General features: G+C 42.0%; 1 protein-coding gene across 5 annotated transcripts in view; it reads left to right on the top strand.

The window, feature by feature from the left end:
* The window catches only part of lrp8 (low density lipoprotein receptor-related protein 8, apolipoprotein e receptor), a 169,498-nt gene extending 148,450 nt beyond the window's left edge, over positions 1–21,048 (top strand). The window contains exons 14-19 of one of the 5 annotated variants that reach the window (XM_026146706.1): positions 4,547–4,688; positions 6,993–7,145; positions 9,303–9,677; positions 13,269–13,337; positions 15,854–16,044; positions 17,741–21,048. In XM_026146706.1, coding sequence (XP_026002491.1) covers positions 4,547–4,688; positions 6,993–7,145; positions 9,303–9,677; positions 13,269–13,337; positions 15,854–16,044; positions 17,741–17,779 — 969 coding nt within the window. In that variant the 3' untranslated portion in view covers positions 17,780–21,048. Of the gene's footprint in view, positions 1–4,546; positions 4,689–6,992; positions 7,146–9,302; positions 9,678–13,268; positions 13,338–15,853 lie in introns of all 5 variants that reach the window. The other 4 variants (XM_026146707.1, XM_026146703.1, XM_026146704.1 and 1 more) reach the window with 4 other exon arrangements.
* Positions 21,049–23,496: the final 2,448 nt, after the last annotated feature.

The following is a 23,496-nucleotide window of genomic DNA, read 5'->3' on the forward strand; positions in this document are numbered from 1 at the left end:
AAAACACTGAACGTTTTTGATCATTCTGGCTTTAAGGAAATGCTCTAACAAGTAAGGCACCAGCTGTGATACTTCATAAAGATAGGATAGGATAAAAGAGCTACTGTTCTAGGCTACTGAACAGAAACAGAAACAGAAACACGCTTGCAGCATCAGTAAGGAGGGACAGGATGGGGCATACTCCCAATAACAGAAGGCACAGTGCCCGTCCTGCAGATGTGATACAAGGTAAGCCTGCAGCATAGACCTGACCAGGACAAGCACACTTATTGCACAGTGCAGAAAATATGGAGTGCAGTGTACTGATATGCACTGATATAATTCATTTTAATGGAGAGAGACAGAATAAAGTCCTATAGAAAAGTTCCCAAGAAGCCTAAAGACTTTAGAGAGTTTCTGGCCAAAATCCCTCCTGAGATGTGTGCAAACCAACTCCATGAAACAACAAGACAGGAACTAAGTCATGTTTTGCTTGGGGATCAAATACTCAATTACATACTAATCAGTTTAGAACTTTTATGTGATGTGTTTTTTCTGTATTTTTGGTTGATGTTAAGTCGCTCTCTTTAAAATGAATCTACCATTTGTAGCCATTTGTAGATGGATAGCAAAGGCAAGTCTATACCCAAGTTTACACTGAATGAACAGACTCCTAGTGTGAAGATGCTTTGCAGGGACAACATTTTCTCCAGCCGAAACATAGCAATTTCAAACACAAGTTTTTATAGAATGAAAAAAGTGAAAGCTGTTAAACGTAAAAGAAGAGAGAGTAAAAAATATTACAGCATGCACGAGTTGCACGGTGTTGCTGTGGTAGGACTGTCGCCTCGCTTTAGTTGGTCTTGGGTTTAAATCTAGGCTGAGGCCTTTCTGTGTGGAATTTGCACGATCTACCTGTGGCTGTGTCGATTCCCTCCACATACTCCAGCTTCCTCCCACAGTTCACAGTCATGTATGGGGTTGGGTGAAGCTTAGGTTGGTGATTTTAATTGGTTGTAGGTGTGAATGTGAGCACGAATGGTTCTCTGCCCATAGTGTCTGTCCCTGAGTGGAAGAAAGTGGACTGGTGAATCAAATATTGGAGCCATGCTAACAAAGAGTGCACTTACTTGTGTTGCAGCTGATTCTTAAATAGTATAAATTAAGCAAACGTTAGTTTAACTCTTCCTATTCTTTAGTTAAAAACAAAGTAACTGTAAAATGTTCACATTTAGCTCATACACTGTTCGGTAAGTTTCAGTTAAGACAAATCCACAATAATAAGACCTGGGGGATCACATGTAAAACTTTGTGAAAACTGTAGAAACTTATTGTGAGCGGGAATTGTTGTGGGGACTGTGTAACCCCAAATCAGTCATCCTCACATGTTTTCTCGCATGCAGAGAAAATGTTTCTGACATTTAGCCACATTTGATTATGCACAAGCATAACAAAAACCACAAGCCCACAGCTCTTAAGCATCCATTTCTTTCACATGCACATCCATATAGATGCTCTTCTGAGCATGTGAGATATGAGTTGTCAACTCATGTGCGGCGTACGGTTTATTCCAGCTCCTCATATTCCTGAGCGATACAGTGAACGCTACAAGTCATTACACTCGAGTGTGTCATCTGCAGACTTCGTTTTGATGCTGATGAGCGAACGGGTTTTCTCAGCACTGCAGAGAAAGATGCAGGGCCTCTGTATCAAACCCTGAACAGACACACGCATGTAAACTCTACCAGTTAGTGCCGACCGCCTGCCTACATGCCAAGCCCCGAGGAGATGTAGATCGCAGAAGCTTGCAGAGAGTAATGTTGTCTCTTTTTCAGCTCTTGACAGGAAGGAGATAGAAGAGAAGGTGGGATGGGATTGAGAAGAGAAGTAGTGGTTGAAAGAAATAAAAACTGGAGTAATATGTAAAGATTTAAATTTTAAAGGCTCTATGTGAAAACAGGGGCAGTCAAATGACATGTGATCAAAGCTTTAATTTCTAAAAACCTGACAAAGACGTCCGTCAGGCCCTCTCTGTCCACATCTACAGCCCAAATAAGAAAACTAGTCAGCTCACATAACTAGAGACACGTTGTAACGTGCACATGAGAAAAAATTCTCTTTTGCAGCTTATTGGAGATTAAATGATTTACCGAAAAAGCCCCCACATTATTTTTTCAGAACTTGGCTAATTATGCCAAAGAATGCAGATCAAACCCATAAAAAAAAAAATCAAATCAAATCCTCAACAGGTGAGTGGGTTGGCTTTGTTTGAGCTTTCATTTGTAGTTTTCATGCATAACATCCAGGTATCCAGTAGGCACCTGAAGCTCATCAGACAGATGTGTCAGACAGCCCCGACGCATATTCTTCTGGGATAGAATCGCAGCAAAATCATAAAGGGCTGCTTTCCCTCGACTCAAAAATGGCTCCATATAAATTTAGACGTGCTCTCACTCCCCCCGAGTTGCAGCTCCATCTGATGTGACGTGGCGCCATGTGTTCATGGGAGCAAGTCTGCGTGCGCTTTGTGTATAACTTCTGGCCTATCCTTCAAAACATAAAAGATGTACCTTGATCCTACAATTGAAGAGCACTGCCCTTCTCAGGTTTTGTGCTGCTGTTTGAAGCTTCAAGGTCACAAGCGGCGCGCGGAAAGATTGACAGTGGAGAAAGTAAAAAGGGGAAAACAATGTCAGAGACTGACTGCTGAGGTGGAAATCAAGACAGAGAGCGAGAGAAGCAAAAAGAAGAGATGGAATAATAGATTTGAGTAGTGTTTTATCAGCGTGGCTGATATTTGTCTTTCATTGTTTCAGAACTACTGTCATATGAGTAAAGGTTATCAGAACCTAAGTGAGGGAGAGATTGAGTGATAGAGAGCTCACTGAAAGATGGGGGGGGAAGGTGAGAGAGAGGTCAAGTCCACTGATAATACGGCACAAAAAGCATGGATGGCTGCTGTGACTAAGCCCCACACACGGACACACACGGACACACACATACCCGCACACCATACAAGTCTTGCAGGTCTTTGCCTTTAAAAAGATGATAAAAATACATCCTCCCTGTAACGACGAAAAAACCTGCAGACACTCTTCCTGATTGGTCTCTCCGTCTCACACTCACCTCCTAAATCGTCTCTTCATTGTTTTATCGAGCTTTCCATGATATCAGCCTGTCTGTGTTTTCTCGTGCAGTCATTTGCTCTATTTTTCTGTTTTTTCTTAATTGATGTGTGCTTGCTTGGGGTTGCTGTGGAAACCAAGTGCCGTGAGCACTTGTGCGGTTATATCGTGTAGTATCATTAAAGAGAATAATGAGCAGGTGTGAAAGAGCGGAAGGGAAATTGAGAAGGAAGCTGAGCTAGGACTACAAAGACACCGTACGCTCCGCCAAAGCAGTCACTACCTTCTGCTTTGGCACAAAGCTTAAACAGAGAGTCAAAGGTACAGACGTTTTTCCAATAAAACACCGGGGCTGTTTCTTTCTTATCAAGCATGCAACTTCCTTACAGACTTAAAACGGTGTTTTTACTGTTTTTTGTTGTTTTTTTTAAGTAAACACTGCTCCCCTTTTCACCCACCGAGCACAGAGTAGGTGGCTTATTTTAACTAAACCGTCTCCAAGAGATGCCACGCCTCCTCTGTGTCCTTGTATTTGTTAAGTAGCTGTTATAATTAGGGTGGTTAAAAATAGAAATTAGCAAAGAGTGCCACCTGGGCTTTCTTCTCTGGCAAATTGGAGTAATGTGACTCTGTTTTTAAGTTTATTTGGGGCTGATTATTTTTACCAGAGAAGAGAGAGACTGGCTATAATTTTAAATACCTGGAGTGCTGGAGGGTAAAGATGTTAGAGTGGGGGCTAAATGGCATGTTTTGGGGGGGGGGGTTTATTGCATTTTTGAAAAATTAACCAGTTACCTCGGATATAAAACACCTCTCTATTCAAGTAAACCACAACACATCCTCAAATGTAATCGTAAATTTAATCAAATAGCCATTGTTGGGATGAGGACATTTCTTTGCAGCAGACTGGCTTTTTTTCTTCCTTTTTTTTTTTTTTAAATTAACGGTGACTACAATGAATATCAGTGCACAGCTTCTAAGCAGAGACAAATGGTGTTTATGAAAAGCCATTTATTCTAAAGTTGTATGCAGATTATGCTCATTTGCAGCATGTTTGCTCCATACTTGAGGTCTCACGGTTCTGAATTACAGAATCACTGGACTCTGAAAATGATAAGCAACAACAGCTTTATAAAACCCTAGAATGACGCCCTCTTTAGAGAAAACATTTTTGTAAGTGTTCTGTTACTGAAATATGAAATATATCTCGTCATCACTGCCATTTGATTAGGAAAGTGTCCGATCTCAAGTGGTACAGCGCAAGCAGTTCTGGATCTGCAACATGCATGTGGCTTTATAACATTATCTGTGGCATTAGCTGAGATATCTTTCATTTATTCTTCTTTTTTTTTAATAGGTTGATCGTTAATCATCAAGGCTGGTTTAGGGCTTTTTATTTATTTGTGTATTTCTCAAGCTGACTTTGCTTTATTTTAACCCAGGATCGCGTGTATTGGACAGACTTGGAAGATGAAGCGATATACAGCGCCAACCGACTGACGGGACACGATGTGGCCAAGGTCGCAGAGGACCTTAACAACCCCCTGGACCTGGTGGTGTTTCATGAACAGAGGCAGCCCAAGGGTAAGAAGAAGAAACGCATAGAAGCTTAGCACAGGTGATCTAAGTGGGGCTGTCCCAGATGACCTCAAATAAGTCAAAATGTCCGTTTCGTTTTCAGTCTGTCATACTGCCCAGTCTCTGTCTAGGTGCTGTTTGCCACTCGTAAGCGTGCAGGATCTTGTTCGGTATAATGAGCAGGATTTTGGGGCGTATGTGCACACAGGATACACAAAATCTAACCTCCTTCCTGAGTACAAAGCATTGCATTATCAGCACATAGACACGAGGATCCACTTAGTGAAACGGTCTGAAACAATAAACAGATAATCTGATGAGTGTGATTAGACCGGTGGATGTGACGGGCACGTCAAAACGATGTGTTTGTCTTTTTTTTTTTTTTGCACTCTCGATGTGTGTGACTGCACGCACGCGTGTGTGCCTGTCAACACCTCTGCTTGTGAATACCTGGGTGTGTTTGACACTGCGTGCCAGAAATGTGTTTGTGCGAGTGTTTTCATGCTTTGTTTTCTCTCCTCACTCACTGAGCGCTCAGAAGCAATCTTGTCTGTGCGCCAGCAGGCAGCTAATTGCATTCCCTCATTAATAAATCAAGAGTCCTGGTCAAAAAAAGAAGTCACAGAATTGGAAAATGTTTTCTCCCAAATGCCAACAAAAGCAAGACAAAACACTGCAAGGCTAAGTGAAGGTGCACCGAGTAGCCCCCCCAAGCACACGAGTAGCATTGATAAGCAGAGTATTTGATAAAATGTGACCTCGACTGCAACGCTTGGTGAGTTCAGACTCCTCTCTGCCCTGTCTTTTACCGATTTATCTTTGTTTCTCTTGCATTTTTGTATCATTTCTTATTTGTTAGTGTACTGCACCTAAGGAAAACCCCAGTGAGGAATATTATCTGTAAGTGTGGTTTGGTACAGTACTGTGCGTCTCCACATATTGCGAGACGCTCAGATGTCTTTCATGTTTATCGACACACTTCCTTAAAAGAGGCTTTCGTCCGATCCTTCCCAAGTTGTGTCTGTTTTATTATTAATTTTTTGTGCGCTCAGTGGGTCTTTGAAGCCTAGGTTCACTCTTCTTAGTTGGAGACCAAAGAGAGGCAGCGCAGGAGGAGAAAGTGACGCTTTTATGGCTTAAAACCAACATAATTTTGTTGTTGTTATCATCTCGGTCCTTCTTTTTTCCTTCTTCATCCTCATCCTCATCATTTTCGTTCACTTTTCTCTTGCCTCCCTCTCTCTCCTCCTCTGTTTTCTTCTTTCCTTCCTACACTCTTCCTTAACCTTTTTTTCCCATCCTCCCCAGTTTGATGACTCCTTCCCAAACCTTTTACCACATTTGGAGCTTTGAGAACTTAGACAGCTGTTCTCATTACATAGTCATTATGCTGAGATACTGTACATCAAGTATAAATGTATTCCCAGCTTATTAAAATCTCACTCTGTGTAGCAAGTGATATTGCTGTTTTTCCTGACAGCTGATGGCGTGCTGCTCTCCAAAGCTACATAAGAAATCAGGAAAGATTGCGACCTGACCTAATTCTCGCGCTTCCCCACATGACACAAAACTGCAGTGTTTTTCCATGAGTCTGCAACTGTGCTTAAGAAACTACATGTAAATTTTTTATTTGGGTTACAGAGATTAAAAGAAGTTGAGACTCTCCTGCATTCACCTACGCATCTCTAAAGTCAGCAAGAGGAAGTGTGTGGAATAAAGATTAGCTTCCTAAATCTAGCATCAAACTAGTTAATAGTTTGATGGCAGCAGAAACTTTTTACTGATGAGATACCGGCGCCTACGTGTCAAATTTGATGCTGGTTTTTCTTTTTCTTAGGTTCATCCAGTTTTTCATGTGTTTTTTTCTGCAGATTGATGAACCTCAGCATCTGCGAGATGATATAATATAACATGATTATCCCCAGTCGTGTTACTGACATGTTTCCAGTTAACATAATTAGTTGCAAAATGTTTCTCCAGCTGGTTCTTTTTCATTAGCACTTACTTTTGCAGCCTTTTCTTACCCGTGTCCCAACTTTTTTTAAGACTAGTTATTGCCATCAAATTCAAAGTGGCCTTATTTTTTTGTTACAATTGTACATTCTGTAATTTTAAACCTTTGATATATTTTCTTTGTTCTAATTTGAATAAAATTTGGGCTGTTGAGATTTGGGCTTTGTGCAAGTTTTTTTTTCCTTTTCCAGTACAGCTCGTTAATAAAACATTTGGGGTTTTATTGTTTTCCAAGAGATAAATGTGTTGCCAAAAGTCTTTTTTAATATTTTTACATTTCTGCCTGTGTTCCCAAAGGTCCTGATACCTGTAATATGGGCACACTGCCTAATGGTGGCTGCGAGTACCTCTGCCTGAAGGCGCCTCAGATCACAGACCACTCCCCCAAGTACACCTGCGCCTGTCCTGACGGCATGGAGCTAGGACCAGACATGAGACGCTGCGCGATCAGTAAGTCTACATTCCACAGGCACACCTGAATGAATGATTCGTGTGGATAAATGTCACATGAGATTCACGCTGCTAGGATCACAGTGAAATTCAGGAGCATTGTTGCCATTCTCAGGGGTCGTTGGCTAACAGTGATCAGTCCAATAGTAAGGCCTGAATTTTCTCCGGTTCCTAAATTCTTTTACGAGCACAAAGAATCCAGGCTAACTTCTCAGCTACTCCATCAGTACAACATAGAACAGCAGTGGTGCACAGCAAGGCTGCAAGAACGAAGCACACAAGTCATTCTATGTATAAGTAAAATTATTTGGAATGAGCTTGTTTCTAAGTCAAACTTAACCTGACAGAAATATTTTGGAAAGACCTGAAGTTCATTTGAATAAACCCACAAACATGCAAGCCGTGTAATACTGGATTAAATTACCAAGAATATTTTTGTCTCATTTATTTATTTGAGTTATGTTCGTCTGTGTGACTAGTGTTAAAGTCTGATCATCTTTTAGGTCATATTTAAGCACAAATATTTAAAATTCTAAATATAAAGCGTTTCTATTTATACTGTTTCTATTTGTCATAATACTTTGGATACTCCAAATACAGTATTTTTCAATGTCTGCAATTTAACAGTACAATGTTTACAAAGCTAAAAGTGCCCTGGATCCTTCAGAGAATCTGAACCTTAAGTGTTGTGTAAAACTATCTTGGGAACTAGGTCAGGGACTCTTCCCTGCACTTCTAACCTACCTCGCTGACCTTATTTCATCAGTCAGCTTGTCCCCCTGCCCTTATAGAGTCACTACATTTGTAACGTTGCTATTTTTACTAGACCTACACCTAATGTCTATATAGGTGAGCTAGGAGGAGCTGACACAGAGAAACGGGGGGGAAAGAGACGATGAAGATGTATTGAGGCAATATTTCAAAGAATCCCTGTGAGAGAGGCTGGGAGTAGGTGCAGGGGCAGTGAGTGCATTTGTACCAAAGCTTTTTGGATTCTTACTGTAACACAAACATTTCTGGTGGAAAAACTCACTGGTTTAATTGTGACTGTATTGGATCAAAATTTCAGTTTTACAACCACAAAGAAACGCATATCACTTATATTAAAAATAATGTTTAGAAAACACAAACCCGAATGTTATATCAGCAGCAGTGTGTGCACTGGGATTTGTGTAAATCTGATACACCAAAAAAAAAAAAAAAACAGTGATCAGAGGAAGAGCCTGGGGTGACATGTGGTGTAATTTAGCTTCAGCTAAAATCCCTGACTTGAATACTTCTTTTAGTACATGTAGTACACTATGAACCAAACGTACTGGTGTAGTACATCTGCTTTAACAACGTAGTGTTTTCTCAGATCATTTCTTGTGATGTGATATGATGTTTGCAACAACTGACTGCAACGCTTGCACTAAATTCTGCTTATTATGCGCTTGTGCAACTTATCCATCTGGCAACTTGTTACTTATGAATGTGTGAATGCACTTTAGCACAGTATGTACATAGAAATATCACAGTACCTGTCACGGTACCTATGTGGTGCTGTACAGGACTTTAAAGTGTCACACTTCTGATTAGCAGTAACACAGGTGTTATACCGGACTGCTGTGGTGCAGCTGAAAGCTGAAACGTGAAGCTTTTCATTTACTGATCCATTTATGTCTCAATCCAAACCTGTGGTGTGATGTAAGATCTACAGACTTCAGTTCAAAGCCTATAAATAAATAATTATGAAATTATGGTCATGAAATCTGAGTAAGATCATGAATACAAGCACCTAAAATGAATTTCCTCTATAAGGTGGTTGGGCTCAGCTTTAGAGATGAGACACTGAGGAGCTTGGACTTCTGGAGGGACCTTAGAGTAGAGCCGCTGCTCCTGCGTATCAAACACACCAGCTGAGCATCTATTTTGGATGCCTCATGGATGCCTCCTTTTGGAGGTTTTGCAGGCGCGCTCCTGGTAGGAGACCCCATGGTAGACCCAGAACCCTCAGAAGAGATTATAGATCTCATCTTATAAGACAATGGAGGCATTGCTGTTGACTGCAGTTGTATGCTGAATATTGATGCAGAGCTTACAAGTGGAAATGGCTGCAACAGCTGAGCAGTCTGGAGAGAAATCTCAAATCCTACTGGTTGTTTTTCTGTTGCGCAGTTCGACCCCGGGCAACCACGACATCTGCCTCCACCGCAACCACAACTTCCACGATGACCACCACAACAAGCACAACAACAACAACTCCCACAACCGTTGCCACGACCACAACGCCCTCTACCACCACCACCACCACCACCACCTCTGCTACTACCACATTACCACCCACAGCCAAGACTACAACACCAGCCCCTCCTCAGACCACCAGGAGCGGCAGAATCACAGAGCACCCTCGGACTCCCGCCGCTACCAGTACAGAGACGACCAGTTTGAGCAGCACTAGTCAGAAGTCCACGTCCACACACACCCCCTTATTGGCTGCCGTGGCTCCCAACAGCATTCAGAAAGAGAGCAATGCCAACCTCTCCCACAGAGGTAAGTGACATGATGACAGGAATGTGGATGTGTGTAAAGCGAGTGTTTTCTTCTGCTCTGCTACCATCACTGCTGTTACCACCATCATTAAATCAGCAGGAAGCTAAAAACCAATACTTTTATCCCTCCTTTCTCTAGCTTCTCCTCCCCTCCACTTTTCCCTCTGATCATTTGCTTTACTGGCCCTACGACCTCCTCCTCTATTCCTTTTCTCATCTGCTCACACACCCGTCCGAACGCTTCACAGGCCTGCACTATGTCTCGGTCTGCTTACTGTTGATCCCTCGCGACCAGCGTCTTAACAGAAGTGTCAGAGCTAAGAAATGACAGTCCCCTCATTCTCGCATAAAACTACTCATCACTCATCCTCACTTTCTGACAGCCTCTCTCTTACTCTCTTTGTCTTTATCTCTGTCTTGGTCTCTCCCTCTGTACCTCTCTCCCCTTCTCTCTTTAGCTCTCGCTCGCTCTCTTTCTATAACTGGCAGTGTTCTTCATTCTCGCGCCAATCACGCTTCACTGGCTCGCAAGAAAAATACCACTTTGCAGCCCAGACAAACAGTGACAGCAGACTAACAGCCGTAACAATGGTTTACAAAGCCACGCTAAGAATTAAATTGTACTTGGAAGCGGACGAGAATCCTTGATAGCACCACGTAGCAAAATTGATGAAGCCACCAAATTGTGAGATCAGTATTTTTCAGCAGTTGTTTTGAAAGTCTTCTTAGCTTTTTTACTGCATGGCAATATTAAATTGAGACAGTCAACCTGCCGAGGCAGCTTTTTATTTTGTCTTTCGTTTCTAAGAAAATGAAAAAGGTTCCCTTTTAAATACTGACTCTTTAGATGAATATATATTTATGTCAGATAATGGGTCTGTGCACTATTTAAATGCCCTAAAAGAAAGATTAACACTAAAACACTTATCATAATACTTGTATATCTTTATGTCATTCTAACAAGTAATTTAGAGGAGAGAAAAAAGAATTAAAAGAGCAGGTGTTGAGGATGAAAAAAAGCTGTACAGATGGAGAGAAACAGGGAAAGATGATGAAAGTTTTAAGTGGGAGTTGGAGGACAGGGAAATGAATGAGAAACGGAGCAAGGAGTAAAACGAAGGAATGTTAAATGAAAAAAACAAAAACGTGCAGTGTGAGACAGTAAAGCCACAGAGAACAAAGAGTGAACAGAGAGCGAAAAAGAACATGACAGTCCAGCACTTTAACGGGGAGGATGGGAGTTGTAGATGACACAGTGTTGGGAGGAAAGGCGGCATTTACATGGATATGAAACGACGGGATGGAAAAAGAGGCGGGAGAGAAAGTGATTTTCTGGGAATTAAAGAGGTTGCCTGCTGTATTACTTTAGGGGTCGCGGTACTTCAGAGTTACTAAGAGGCGAGAGGCACGTTTCTTCCGGTCTCTGAAGTTGTCAGCCCTCCTCAGCACACCACAAGTGCTCCAGATGAGAGGTGGAGCAGACACAGATGAGAAAAATGGGGCATGAACAAGACGAGTCTCCAAACCCACGGGCCATGTGTTATAATTTTCAACTCGGTGCACACTGTCAAGTTTGCCGGCATCAGCTGTTACACGCTGCTGGGGGGAGGGAGGGAGGGCATGGTGGGGCGAGGGAGAACCAGGAGTCTGATTGGGGAGGGCAAAGATTAAACACAGCTGGTAACCAATGTTTTCTTTTGATATCGGTAGTAATTTTGCACATCTTTCAGCAACATTAAAGAAAATTAATTTCAAGATTTTTGGAAAAAAAACAAAAAAAAAAACAGACGTGTGACAGATATGAAAGAGTCTGTAGAAGCCATGATGCTGCCCGTAACATCGTCAGCATGACAGGTTTGGTGGCGGGTTAGTAATGGTCTGGGGGGCACAGACCTCTACAGGCTAGGCAATGGCACCCTGACTGCTATTAGCTCCCAGGATGAAATCCTTGGAGCCAATGTCAGACCCTACACTGGTGCACTTGTTCCTGGGTTCCTTCTGGTGTGCGACAATGCCTGACCTCATGTGATAAAAGTGTGCAGGCAGTTCCAAATCCACTAAAAGACCTCTGGGATGTTATGTTTTGGTTCATCCGATCCTGTATGGTCACACCTCAGACTGTCCAGGAGTTCAGTGAAGCCCTGGTTCAGATCTCCCAGGACGCCATCCGTCGTCCTGTTACGAGTGTGCCCCATCTTGGTCAGGGATGTGTACAAGCACATACCATTTTGAGATGCTGCAATGAAATTTCCACAAAACAGCAATAGCATGCTGCATCATTTTTCACTTTGATTTTCAGGGTCTCTTTGAATTCAGCCGTCTGTGGGTTGATCATTTTCATTTCGATGTGGCATCTTCTCATTCCTAACACATTACCCAGTCCATATCAGTACAGATATTGATCTGATGTGTTTTTAAAGTATATTTTTGAGCAGTATATTTACGATATACTGTTTTATTAATCATTGTTAATTGTACTGGATATAGCATTCTAACCCTGACAGTTATATTTAAATAATAAGTGGCAGTAAACGTTTTGATATTAAAATCCCTCCAGTAAGAATGACCCTCATGAAATTGAGACTTTTGTCCCCTTTTCTTCTTCTTCTCCCTTTCTCAGTGCCCTCCCTTTCTAGAACAGCCTCCTTCCAGAGCAGTTTCTTTAATGAGATTCAGTTAATCTGCCTTTTTGAGTCTTACTGTTGGACCCACTGGACGTCACTCACACTTAAGAAAAGCCAAAATTCGCTTCTGCTGACTCAGAACTCGCTGTCTGAAGTCGCTTCACCTTTTGTGGCTCTCGTGTGTGCGCACGTGTGTGCATTTATTTGCATTTCATTCACTATATGATTTAATTTATGAAGAATGATTTGCATCTGCATTGTCTGTCACATCCATCACATGCCATCTGTCTCTTTTTGCCAGCCATAGAACTGGAACAGTCACTTTGTCGAATGAACCAATCAGTATGCAGGGCCAGCACTGTGCTCTCTTGTGTTAATCTTCCTTACCAGACTTCATTATAGCCATCTGATCACACTTTTGGCTAACAGCTAGCCTGCTGCTAATACGAGGGTTGGGAACGAGATTAATGTCAAAAGCTCCCCCGCCGACCTGTTGGGGTGAGAGCTGAAGGGGAGTAAGGATGCAAAGCATGTCCAGAATAAATGTCTTCTGCATTGCATTGTGACACAGTTTTGAAACGTCTCGTAGAAAAAGAATGGAGTAATGCGAGATCATGTGCTCGTTGCTTATATTCATACAAATTCTGATGCATTGGTTTCTGGAAACGCATTTGTTCCTTCGTGTATTAAAAGGCATCTCACTGCATTTTTATGCCATCCCTGTGTGATTCATTGGCTTTTTCATTTACACATGCTGCTGGGGAAGACAAAGTCAGCAGTCCAAACTGAAATCAGATGGATTCTCTGCCCTTATATTATGCAAATATCCTTTTCCAGCCTTTCTTTTGATGTTCCCGTGTTGAAATCTCTCTTGCTCTCTAGGAGGGCACTTGGTGGGGTTTGAAGCAAAACTTTTTCTTGGTTTGATTCTCTTTTTTTCTTGTCTTCCATCTTTCTGTTCATCTCAGCTGCGAGTGATCACTACCTCATAGGTAACAACATCACAGTAGCTGTTCTGGGGATAGTCATTCCTATCGGTGAGTACTGTTGACTCCCTCACTGTGTTGTCTTTGCTTTCTGCTTGCCTGCCTCTCCCTCCTCGCTCCTTCAAGTCTGCTTAACTGCATGTTGCGTGCGTTTTGTTGTTAATGTGAGTATGAGGTTATGTGTTTGTGTGCGTGTGCCTGGGTTTTAGGATGTTTGCGTTTCTACCTGGCTGATTAAATCTAAAACATTCTCATTAAAATAATAACAATTCAACACATTATATCTGGTTCAATAGTGAGATTCAGGCATAAAATTGTATCGCATCTATTGAAAAAATGTACTGAGGTATGGTATTATCCAGCAACATCCTCGTGGCCTATGGCTAGAAAAAGCCATTACATGGAAGTGAGCCCCTCTGTCAGTAAACGGCCAGGCTGCTGTAATATGCACATTATGTCATTATTAATGACATTTGAGCAAATGTGAAATTCAATTCAGGTTTTGTCATCACACGACCAGCTGTTAGTACATTTTGCTCGTGTTCACCGCTCTGATCAGATCGTATCAATCAGGCCAATGTTCTGACCTATTTCTGTGACCGAGCGGACTAAGAGTGGGTTATACCGCTTTACGGGAGACGAGGGGAGAGAAAAGTGGATTAATGCCATGAAATTGTGTTTTTGGCCTGGAGCAGGAAGCTAATGACCTCAGACATAATGCTGTTGTCTGTTTAGGCAATAAAGAGAAAACCATCAAGCTGCCTCTACAAAGGCAGAAAAAGGCAATTGTAGTTCTTTCAATCAAACCGGCTTAGAAAAGTTAATCTACTCTATTAGCTCCGATTTAAAATGAAAATCGAATTTTATGGAAATATTTCATACTTTCATGCCCAACGTGACTGGGAAATCAGCTGAATGTGCAAATGGCCTTATAGTGGCAGCATATGCCACTAATTGAGATCTCTTTCATCCCTAATATTAACAAGTTTGATAATTCAGGGGAGCGCTAAAAGATTGTAAAGCTATTTTTTTTCTCTTTCCAGTCTCTATAGTTGAAATATCAGCTCATTAAAATAACCCTGGAGACTATTAACCCTTTCCGCTTTATCCTTTTTTTGTCCTTCTCCCATTTATTGCCACCACAAATCTTTTTTTTTTAGCAGCTTTGAAACATTAATGTTGGAGGTCCACACGGGCTGGATTTCTGCACCCCAGCTCTCCGCTCATACCCAGTAATGCACCACACCCACCCACAGCTCCGTAAGGGGAAGCAGCCCAGCAATGATTATCAGTTTTAGCCAAAGACAGGCTGTTTTGCCACTCGCTCATTGGAGATAAATTTTCTAAATGAGAGGAAAGCTGATGGGGTTTTTTGTTTTTTTTCCCTTTAAACCATTGAGCATTTAGAGAAGAACAAAGGAGGAGCTGGGGTTTCCAACCCAGCCACGAAGGAATCTCAAGTGTCTATCTAATAAAGTCGCAATTAGACAGGCGTACTGTAGCGTAGGAAAACACATCTATGAATGCAGGCACACATATCCAAACCTCCTTGACTTACCTCTGATTTGGGTGTTTGCGCTTTCATTATACAAAAACTCTAAAGCATGCACTGTACACACACACACAGGTCCTTGCAGGGCAGTTATGCTGATATGGTAATGAAAGAGGAGAGACGGCGCTTATCTCAAATCCTCCAAATCCCAACCCTTTCCCCGTCTTCTCTCCTCCTCTTACCCTCTTCTTATTCTCCTCCCATAACCCCATCCGGACACTCCAGATATTAATTTTTCGGTGCAATAAAATACAAAATTATAAATCATTGCCCAAAATTCTGTTTTTTGAGCAATGCGCACCAGGATTATATGCTGATGACAATTAAGCAACCTTGTGGGGCTTTTATTCAAAAACAAGGTCATAATCAGTGTCTTCAGGGCTTGAATGGTTACAGATTTAATATAAAATGCCAGTTTGGTTCAGTGTGCCCACGTGTGTGTGTGTGTGTTGGAATGATGTTTATGTGCATGTGTACCATGCAGACATTTATGTTGCATATTGTGTGTGCATGTTTTTGATCGTTTCGTGACACTGAGGGGGGGATATAATGCAATGAATGATTAGTTCCTCTTTGAAGGCTCATTGTTTCTCTAATAAATGCTTAGATTTTTTAAAATGCAGATACAGAAGACATACGGGGGATGAAACATAAAAAGCTCAGCCCACTAAATTTATAGAAACAGATGCATAAAGTGCCACCAGTTTTTCTAACAGTTTCAGAAAAGTGGACTGCTTCCCCTTCAGGTTCATCTCCTTGTGCACCTCTGGACGTTTTCCAGAAGGCGAATATTTCCATGTTTTTTTTGTTGTTTGTTTTGTTTTGTTTTTAAAATTTTTGAGAAGCTGTTATGCAAACAACATTTCAAAAACCAAAACTGAAAAATAATGAGCCTTCAGGTGAACAGTGCAACGTGTGTTTGTGCGTGAGTGCTTAAAGCGCCGCTCTGTGTCCCCCGGGCTGTGTTAACGCTCCCGCCGTGTGTTGTTGTTGTGTGTGTGTTAAACACATGCAGTCCCTATCCTTGCCACAGTGGTCATCGGATTGCTCTGCACCGGTGGATACCTGGTCTGGCGCAACTGGCGGCGCAAGAACACCAAGAGCATGAACTTCGACAACCCAGTGTACCGCAAAACCACAGAGGATGACGACGACGAAATCCACATCGGGCGTCAGAGCGAGTCCATCGGTCACGTCTACCCAGCAGTGAGTGGCAGCCACAGTCAGCCATTCATAGCGCTTCCTCTAGGGGGCGGCGTCACAGACAACAACTCTCACTGGTATTCGGGGGCGCCGATGCTCTCGAACGCTAAGTGAGAGGTACTGCGGAAGAAAGGAAGAGGTGTGAAATATTTGTAAAATGGGAGTTGGCACGAGGGTTTGGAAAAGCCCGTTTTCTTGTACATGTCAGCCTGGTGGAAAGAAAGAACAGGCTCGCACACGTTCACATATCATTTAATTTCTTTATGTTTTTGAAGTAATTACCGAACACACCTGTCACGCGTACACGTAAACCCTCGACACACATTTCGTTCACCTTCAGCGACCATATTCATGCGATACATCCCTGCTGCCGACCCGCCATCCCATTTATTTGTGCATCGTGTTAGTGTTTTTGGTTGTTGAAGTGAGTGATCCCCATTTCCTGACAAAACCCTTGTGCACAGGCAAAGCATTATTCCTTTGCTTCAGAAAGGTTCAGCAGCCAAGAAATCATGATTAGTGCAGATGAGATGCAAAAAAAGAGAGGTGAAAGAGGAGTCGCTCTATAGCCACTGCTCACAAATAAATTGGACATGTAGAGTAGATAGTTGCGTCATAGCATTGAACTAATGCGATTTTGTTTTGAGGTCACACAAAATTTGAAAAAAGGAGCACAAATCAGGATGAAGGACTCTCTCGAAATACAATTTATCTTGCAGAAACCATAAATCTCAGCAACGCAATTTCAGGATTACCCTGATGACTTCCCATTGATGTATATGCAGTTTTAAAAGTCACTGGAAGCGGCATTTTCTACAAACCCTGGATACAGTGGCAGCTGCAACACGTAGCAGTAAAGTAAAATGCCCTTAAATCCAGACTGTGCGTCATTAGGAGTTTATGACATTTACCGAATATGCTTCTTGTTTTGGGTGTCAGAGAGCAAGCGGCGAAGGGCAGCCAAAAAGCATAAAGGAGGGAGGGCGAGACGGGAGTCTAGCGCTTTGATCTGTTGGCATGGTAACACAGATTTCTTTGTGTCACCCCAGAGAGAAAGAAGGCAAAGAATTCTGGGTATCACTGGCATGATGACAGGCGGGAAGCACGCTCAGACAGACACTGAAACAGGTGCACGACTGAGTCATATTAAGATTCAAGGTCGAAGTAACAACCTACCCTCGCGGAACGAGAGAGGGGGCTTTACTCCTTCTCTCTCGTTTTCCCAGTTTTATTACAAACATTTGTACAAATCTTATGTATTGCCTTTTATCTCTTTAGTGGTTTTCTTCCTCTTCTTTTCTCGTCCTAACTTTTTCTTGCCCTTTGTCTCAGTGTGGCAGCTCGGGCAGCCAGAGAAATCAGGCTTGCATTATGTGGGCCAGACTTTCGCAACCGTAGGCAGGCAGCCTGCATTCCTCGCTACGAGCAGCCAGGGAAGGAGGGGACAAACAACACGTTGGGGGGGGCTGAATTGGAAAGAAACGAAGACGAAGGTTGGGGAGAGGAGGCAGAATAGTGAGAGGGCATCACATAACAAAGCTGCCATTTTTCTTCTGGGTTCCACCTAGACTGGAATCTTGTCTCCCTTTCTCCTCTTTTTCCACTGAGCTTCTCTATTTTCATTCCCCGCTGTTCTATCTCACTTCCTTCTCCTTAACCAGCCTGTTGTGGTAACGGTCTTTTTATCTGCTGTTTGCAGCGCGTGGCACTCAGTCTGGAGGATGATGGCTATCCCTGAGGGAGGAGGGGGATGCAGCCTGCACCCCTGCGCTCCCATACTGGCCCCCTCCTCTCACCACAGCCTCTAGACCACTACAATGAGGCCAGTACAACGCAGAGGAGAAAAGAAAAGGAGACCTCATTTTGCCTCCCTGTTTTTAAAGAGCAGGGATGACATGTACACCTGTTAAAGCCCACCTCCATCTCTTACCGTCTCCACTGGAGTAACACTACTACCATTATTAGCTACTACTACTACTATTAGTTTAGTAGCCTCTGCTCCACTCCTCTCTTCTCTCTGCCTCTTGTTAGCACCAGTGCTACTCAAAATGCTGCTTGATGATGATATTGTCCATACTAACCTCATTCAGCTGTCTCAGTGCACTTTGTAAATAAAAGGATTTCTGGCTGCCGTGCAAGCAGGAGAAGGCGGCGTGCATCATTTTAAATTCCTCGTGCTTTCACTGTATTTATTTCTGTTGCGTTTGCTGTTGTAAATATGTGACCAGCACCTCTCAGTGCACAGCACGAAAGACAAGTTTGGAAGGATGGTGCAGTACAGTGGCAAGCAAGGACGCTGTATTTCTTCATTGTCATGTAAAGAGACCTTTTTGAAGGGGTTTGTTGCAGGGGGGTGTCATCCTTTTTCACACCTAGTCCCTCAAATTTGCCCTTTCACTTACTGTAAAGCTAAATATAGCCAAGGAGAGGAAAACTGATGAGGTCGTCGTACATTTAGAGGTGATTTTGGGGATAAAGGAGACTTTTTTCTTTCTTTTTTTTTTCCCTTTGCAATTGGAGGGTTTGTGCTACCAGAGGGTAGTGCCTCAAGGCTGAAAGCAGCAGGGTAGAAAAGGCAAAGGATTATGGGTAATCCCCTGGCCTCTGCCATCAGAGGTGTACATACAGTCAATAATGAACTTGGGATTGTTTTCCTGTTTGCACTGAGTAGCAAGAATCCCACATGTGTTTCTGAGTCTTCATTTGCATCTGCCAGTGTCAATATTCTAGCAGCGAGAACATATTCTTTTGAATTGATGCAGGGAATTGGATGTTAAATAGTTGTTTAGTGATCGGATTTAAAAACATGTAAGTGCATGCTGCACTTGCTGTATGGGAATCCTGGAGGAAATGAAGAGTGAGATGACAAGCTCATCACAGCAAGAAAACACAGAGGTGTTTGACTTTGAGTGACCCCTTAAACATCAGTCCCAGCTGGAGTTTTTTGTTTGTTTGTTTTTTGGGATGAGGTGGGGTGGGGGGCTACCTTTACTCCCCCTTTTTAACAATGCAGCTGTGTGTTTTCTGGATGTGATGCTGTATTTCTTATGTCTTGTCACCGTCTCTGTGCGGTGCGCAGATGAGTAACACACCGAGGCCGACTGAGCTGAGCGCTGATTTGAAAAATGGGACCTGATCTTCCTTGGCTTGCTTCGAACCAGCTTCCAGCCTATTGAATCAGTTGCGATTCATGCCAATGAATATTGTAATAATTGCTCATCTTGTGCTGGAATAGGGAATCACTAGAGGCCGCGATGACAGAATAGCAGAACTGTTACAAGTAGTCGAGGCAAATTGCCAGCGTTCTTATTCAGGACATCGTTTAGTGTCCTAATTGAAAATTTGACAGTTTTAAGCACAGTTAAAACACATTATATACTCTGTAAGGCAGTTTTGGATGGTCTAAACTATAAATACATGAAACACTCGTCTTCCATTCTTGCCTAATGAATCTGATCAATGCTGCATGTAAGATCCTACATATTGGACTAGTAAATCCAATATGACTAAATAACACACACACACACACAAGTTCCCAATGCAAATGTTAAAGTCTTCCATCCTAGACTCAGTACGGTCTCAGATTATGTATTCATGCAACAGTTGATTAATGACGGTTATTATTCATGGATTTCACTATTTCTTGGAAGGCTTAGCTTCAGCGTAGAAGCTCAGATAACCACGAGGGAGGAACAGAAAGGCAAGGAAAACAAAGATGAAAGGTGGTGTAGGGCTTAACTGCCAGAATTTATACGCCGCCATATGTGAGCAGGTTTGTACTTGGAAGATGAACGGTGGGTTGTTTGTTTTCCCGGATTTCTGCCAGTGTTGGCATCGCCGTATTCTGACAGTCGCTCCTCTCGCCTCCCTCGAAAGGATGGCACTCTCTCCTCTCAGTTTATGAAGCACAGTTGTGTGAACTGTGTGTGACAAGTAGCAAGCTAGACAGGTAAATCGTAGTCCTCTCCAGCAGCGCGCTCCCCCTACATCCATCTAACGGAGGAGGATCGAGCACAAGGGGGAGGCCATCTCCCTTCATCTTCACCTTGTACAGATGAAGAAAAATGTAATGCACTGCACAGTGGGGAAGATTGGGACTCCACTCAGCATGACGTTAGACTGGTTTGTTAGTTTCCACCAGTGACTGCTTTTTAGGCCTTTAAGAATTGACATATATTGAACAGATTTGATTAAACACTGAAAACAATGATGTAGATTAGCCACTGCAGTTTTCATGCGTATAGGATCCAGTTCCCAAAGGAGAGATTAGGTAGTGATGGAAAAATCTGGATGTAAGCTATCTTTGTGAATTTAAGATTAAATAAATCACAGCTCCCTGAGCTGAGTCAGCTCTGCGTGCCAACACTTTCCTTCATGTCCATGTTTGCTTCAGGTCTAATCGAGTTCCATGCTGGAGGTGGGGGGTGCAGGTAGGAGAATAAATTGCTTATTTATTGAGGTGTAGGAAACTTATTATGGCTACAGTGTGAAGACAGATTGGCTGGTCCACTGTGTGGTCACCTCAAGAACATTCGTCTATTCTGAAGGACATTGAAAGAAGTCCGGAACAGTTCTTTGTCTGTAACTATTCAAGGTAGTAATTGTAGTGGCAATGGAGGGCTTACTGTGACCATAGGCTCTCTAGACATCTGCTTCACTGTTGTTCCATATTTACAAGACTATTAAGGGACTAACCACTGGTGTGATGTCGGCTATAACAGCTTTTTTCCTCTAGGTCAGATAAGCTTAGAGTGCACTGGGTCACTATTTGTTTTTTAGTTCAGTGTTGATCTAGTAATCGCTGCTTTAGAGAACAAAGTGCAACATTATAAACGATACTGTGAGTTCTTTAACAATTAATGGGGAAATATACTGCACTAAAATGAACTTTTTCCTTGTAGACTGTGTTTACTGAATTGAAAATGTTGATGTACGTCTAAAAATGTCTTGCTAGTAAACTTGAAATCTTTGAGAAAAATGAGTTAATTAAATGAGTTGGTCTTGGCATTGTTGTGTTGTATGGATTTCTGAGTTACTGGAACTCACTACCTTTTGTTGAAGGAAGAAAACAGGGTACATTTGTTCTGGTGAAGTGAACGCTTTGCTATTTTACTTTTAACACAGAATCAATGCTGTCACCTAGAAATGACATTTATATGGTACTTAATACTAAAATGTTATCTGAAAGGCCGATTTTATTGGTTGATGTTGCATAGTTTGTCCACTAGAGGGCGCGTCGCAACTTCCCTGTTGGCGGTACTGCCACACACGCAACAAGCAGCAGATCCAAACAACATCAGGCAGTGTGTAAATGAGTAAACAACTACATATCAGCTGATATGAGTTTATCAAATTTAAATCAGCAATTTTGACTATTGGTTTTAAGAATTAAGAATTCTATATCGTTCAGACGCTTGTAGATGCTAGGTTGTTTTGTCTTTTTGTTTTGTTTGTCTTTGAAGGAGAATACATTATGGTTATATACTAGAATTGGCAATCAGATGTTCAAGGTGAACAGATGGCATACAAAACAACAGAAGAGCTATTTTCCTTTCTGTTTTAGAGCTTTTAGTTGACTGCTGCTCAAACAGCTCTCACCTACAGTCCAAATAGAAACCAGAGCTAATATTTACATATATCATATCAGAACTATATAAAAGGACTAATATGGTCCCTTTATATGTATAGACGCCTACAGCTACTACATATAAAATGTGTTGCTAGAGACTGTGTTTTGCTTCAGTGTAGTTTCTAGGTGACAGGATTGAAATAAATATATGTTGTTATTTTAACTATGTAGAATGCATACTGTTTACACCAGCAAAAGCATATGTATAGGCATATTTATAATATTTAACTCCTTGATATTTAACTCTATTTAACTCGTTCACTGATTGAGAAAACAAATATTCAGAACAATCCTAATGGACATCTTAAGTGCATAAACTGTGCAAATTGTTACTAAATCGAGGGAGGAAGTTGTTGCTTGTTATCAGCGTAAATAGTAAATACTAACAGTCCTGATAACCCCGATACAGTCTTCCTGATCTGTGCTCTCCATTTTATCGTACTGTTGCTTGTCTTTTCCTTTTCTGAGCGGAGACCTTACGTTGCTTTAACCACAATGCTCTTCTCACATCGCTCCACCGCTTCATCTCCTCGAGCACTGTATCAAATGTAATTCCAACTGTGAGTTTTAAAGTGTTTCTTTGGCTGTCGCACTGTTGAATTTTAGCTTCGAGGGCAAAGTCCACGCTGTTGTTTCTGTGCACTCTCATTCGCTTGCAACCCTCTCATCTTCATCTCACCCATGAACATCTTTCCTTTGGCAAGGGCTCTCAGTCTTTGGGTAGACAGGCACACAGTGGAAGAATTAAAGAAAAAGAAAACACTGGAGGAAATAACCTGAAACAACAACAAAAATAATAAGGAAGTCCCCAGAGATAGAAAGAAAAATGTGAACCAGCAAACCGGTGAACAATCACACTCAGCTTGGAGAAGCGGCCTCCCCCTTGAGCTACAGTTTTGGACTGTGGAAGGAACCCTCAGTGACTCTACTTGGATGGCACTTAGCTTTTGTTGACCCAGTGACTTTCCTCGATACACTGACTCCTCTTTTTGTTATGTGGGGAGGGGTTTTTTTGGACTGTGTAAGTGAGTTGTAGTTGTTGCTCTCCTCCTTTCTCTGTCTCTCCCTCTCTATCTCCTCACCAGACTATTTCTAGTTTCATGTGTAATCTACTTGATGTTTGATTACTTGAAGGGGCAGCGTTCAGTTGCCTAGATTTTTCGAGCACTCTGTGTAAAATGAAGGTGATCTTTGTGTAAATCTTTTCATGGCTCGGGATGATGATGATGATGATATGTACAGGGGGAATGTTTTGATACGTTTTTATGGTCCTTCCACAGTCAAACAAGATGAAGAAATTGAAAGAAAATCTAAGGCTCCAGATTTTTTTTTTTGCAAAACTGTCCACCTACATTTTCTCAGAAATCTTGCTGATATGTCTTTGTCTGCAAGGAAAGATAAAAAAGAAAAGAAAAGGGAAAAAAAAACATTCGGGCCTCTAACCATTCCTCAGCCATAAGACAGGCATTTTTTCTTTATGCTGTTTGTTGCACAAAACTTTTCAAAAAGCCTTCTGCACTGTGTAAAGAAATAACGTTCTTTGTAAGGGAGGAAATAAAAGTGTGGTGGGGTTGGGGCTCAAGGGGGGTGTCCAGTGAGTGGTACAGTCCAGTGGTTTTGAATCCTGACTTGTAAATAATACGTTTTCATACTGCAGAAATCTTTTGATAATGTTTTAAATGTATCTGTAAAAACAACAACAGCGGCAAAAAAACGGAGAAAAAAGATGTACATAAACTTCTGGGGTAAAAGGAGTGTAGACGATGTATGAATTTATTTGTACACACGAGCACTGGATTTCTTTACTACTTGATTGTAACTAAAAT

The sequence above is a fragment of the Astatotilapia calliptera genome, chromosome 17, assembly GCF_900246225.1.
Source record: "Astatotilapia calliptera chromosome 17, fAstCal1.2, whole genome shotgun sequence".
In the NCBI taxonomy this organism is placed as follows: Eukaryota; Metazoa; Chordata; class Actinopteri; order Cichliformes; family Cichlidae; genus Astatotilapia; species Astatotilapia calliptera.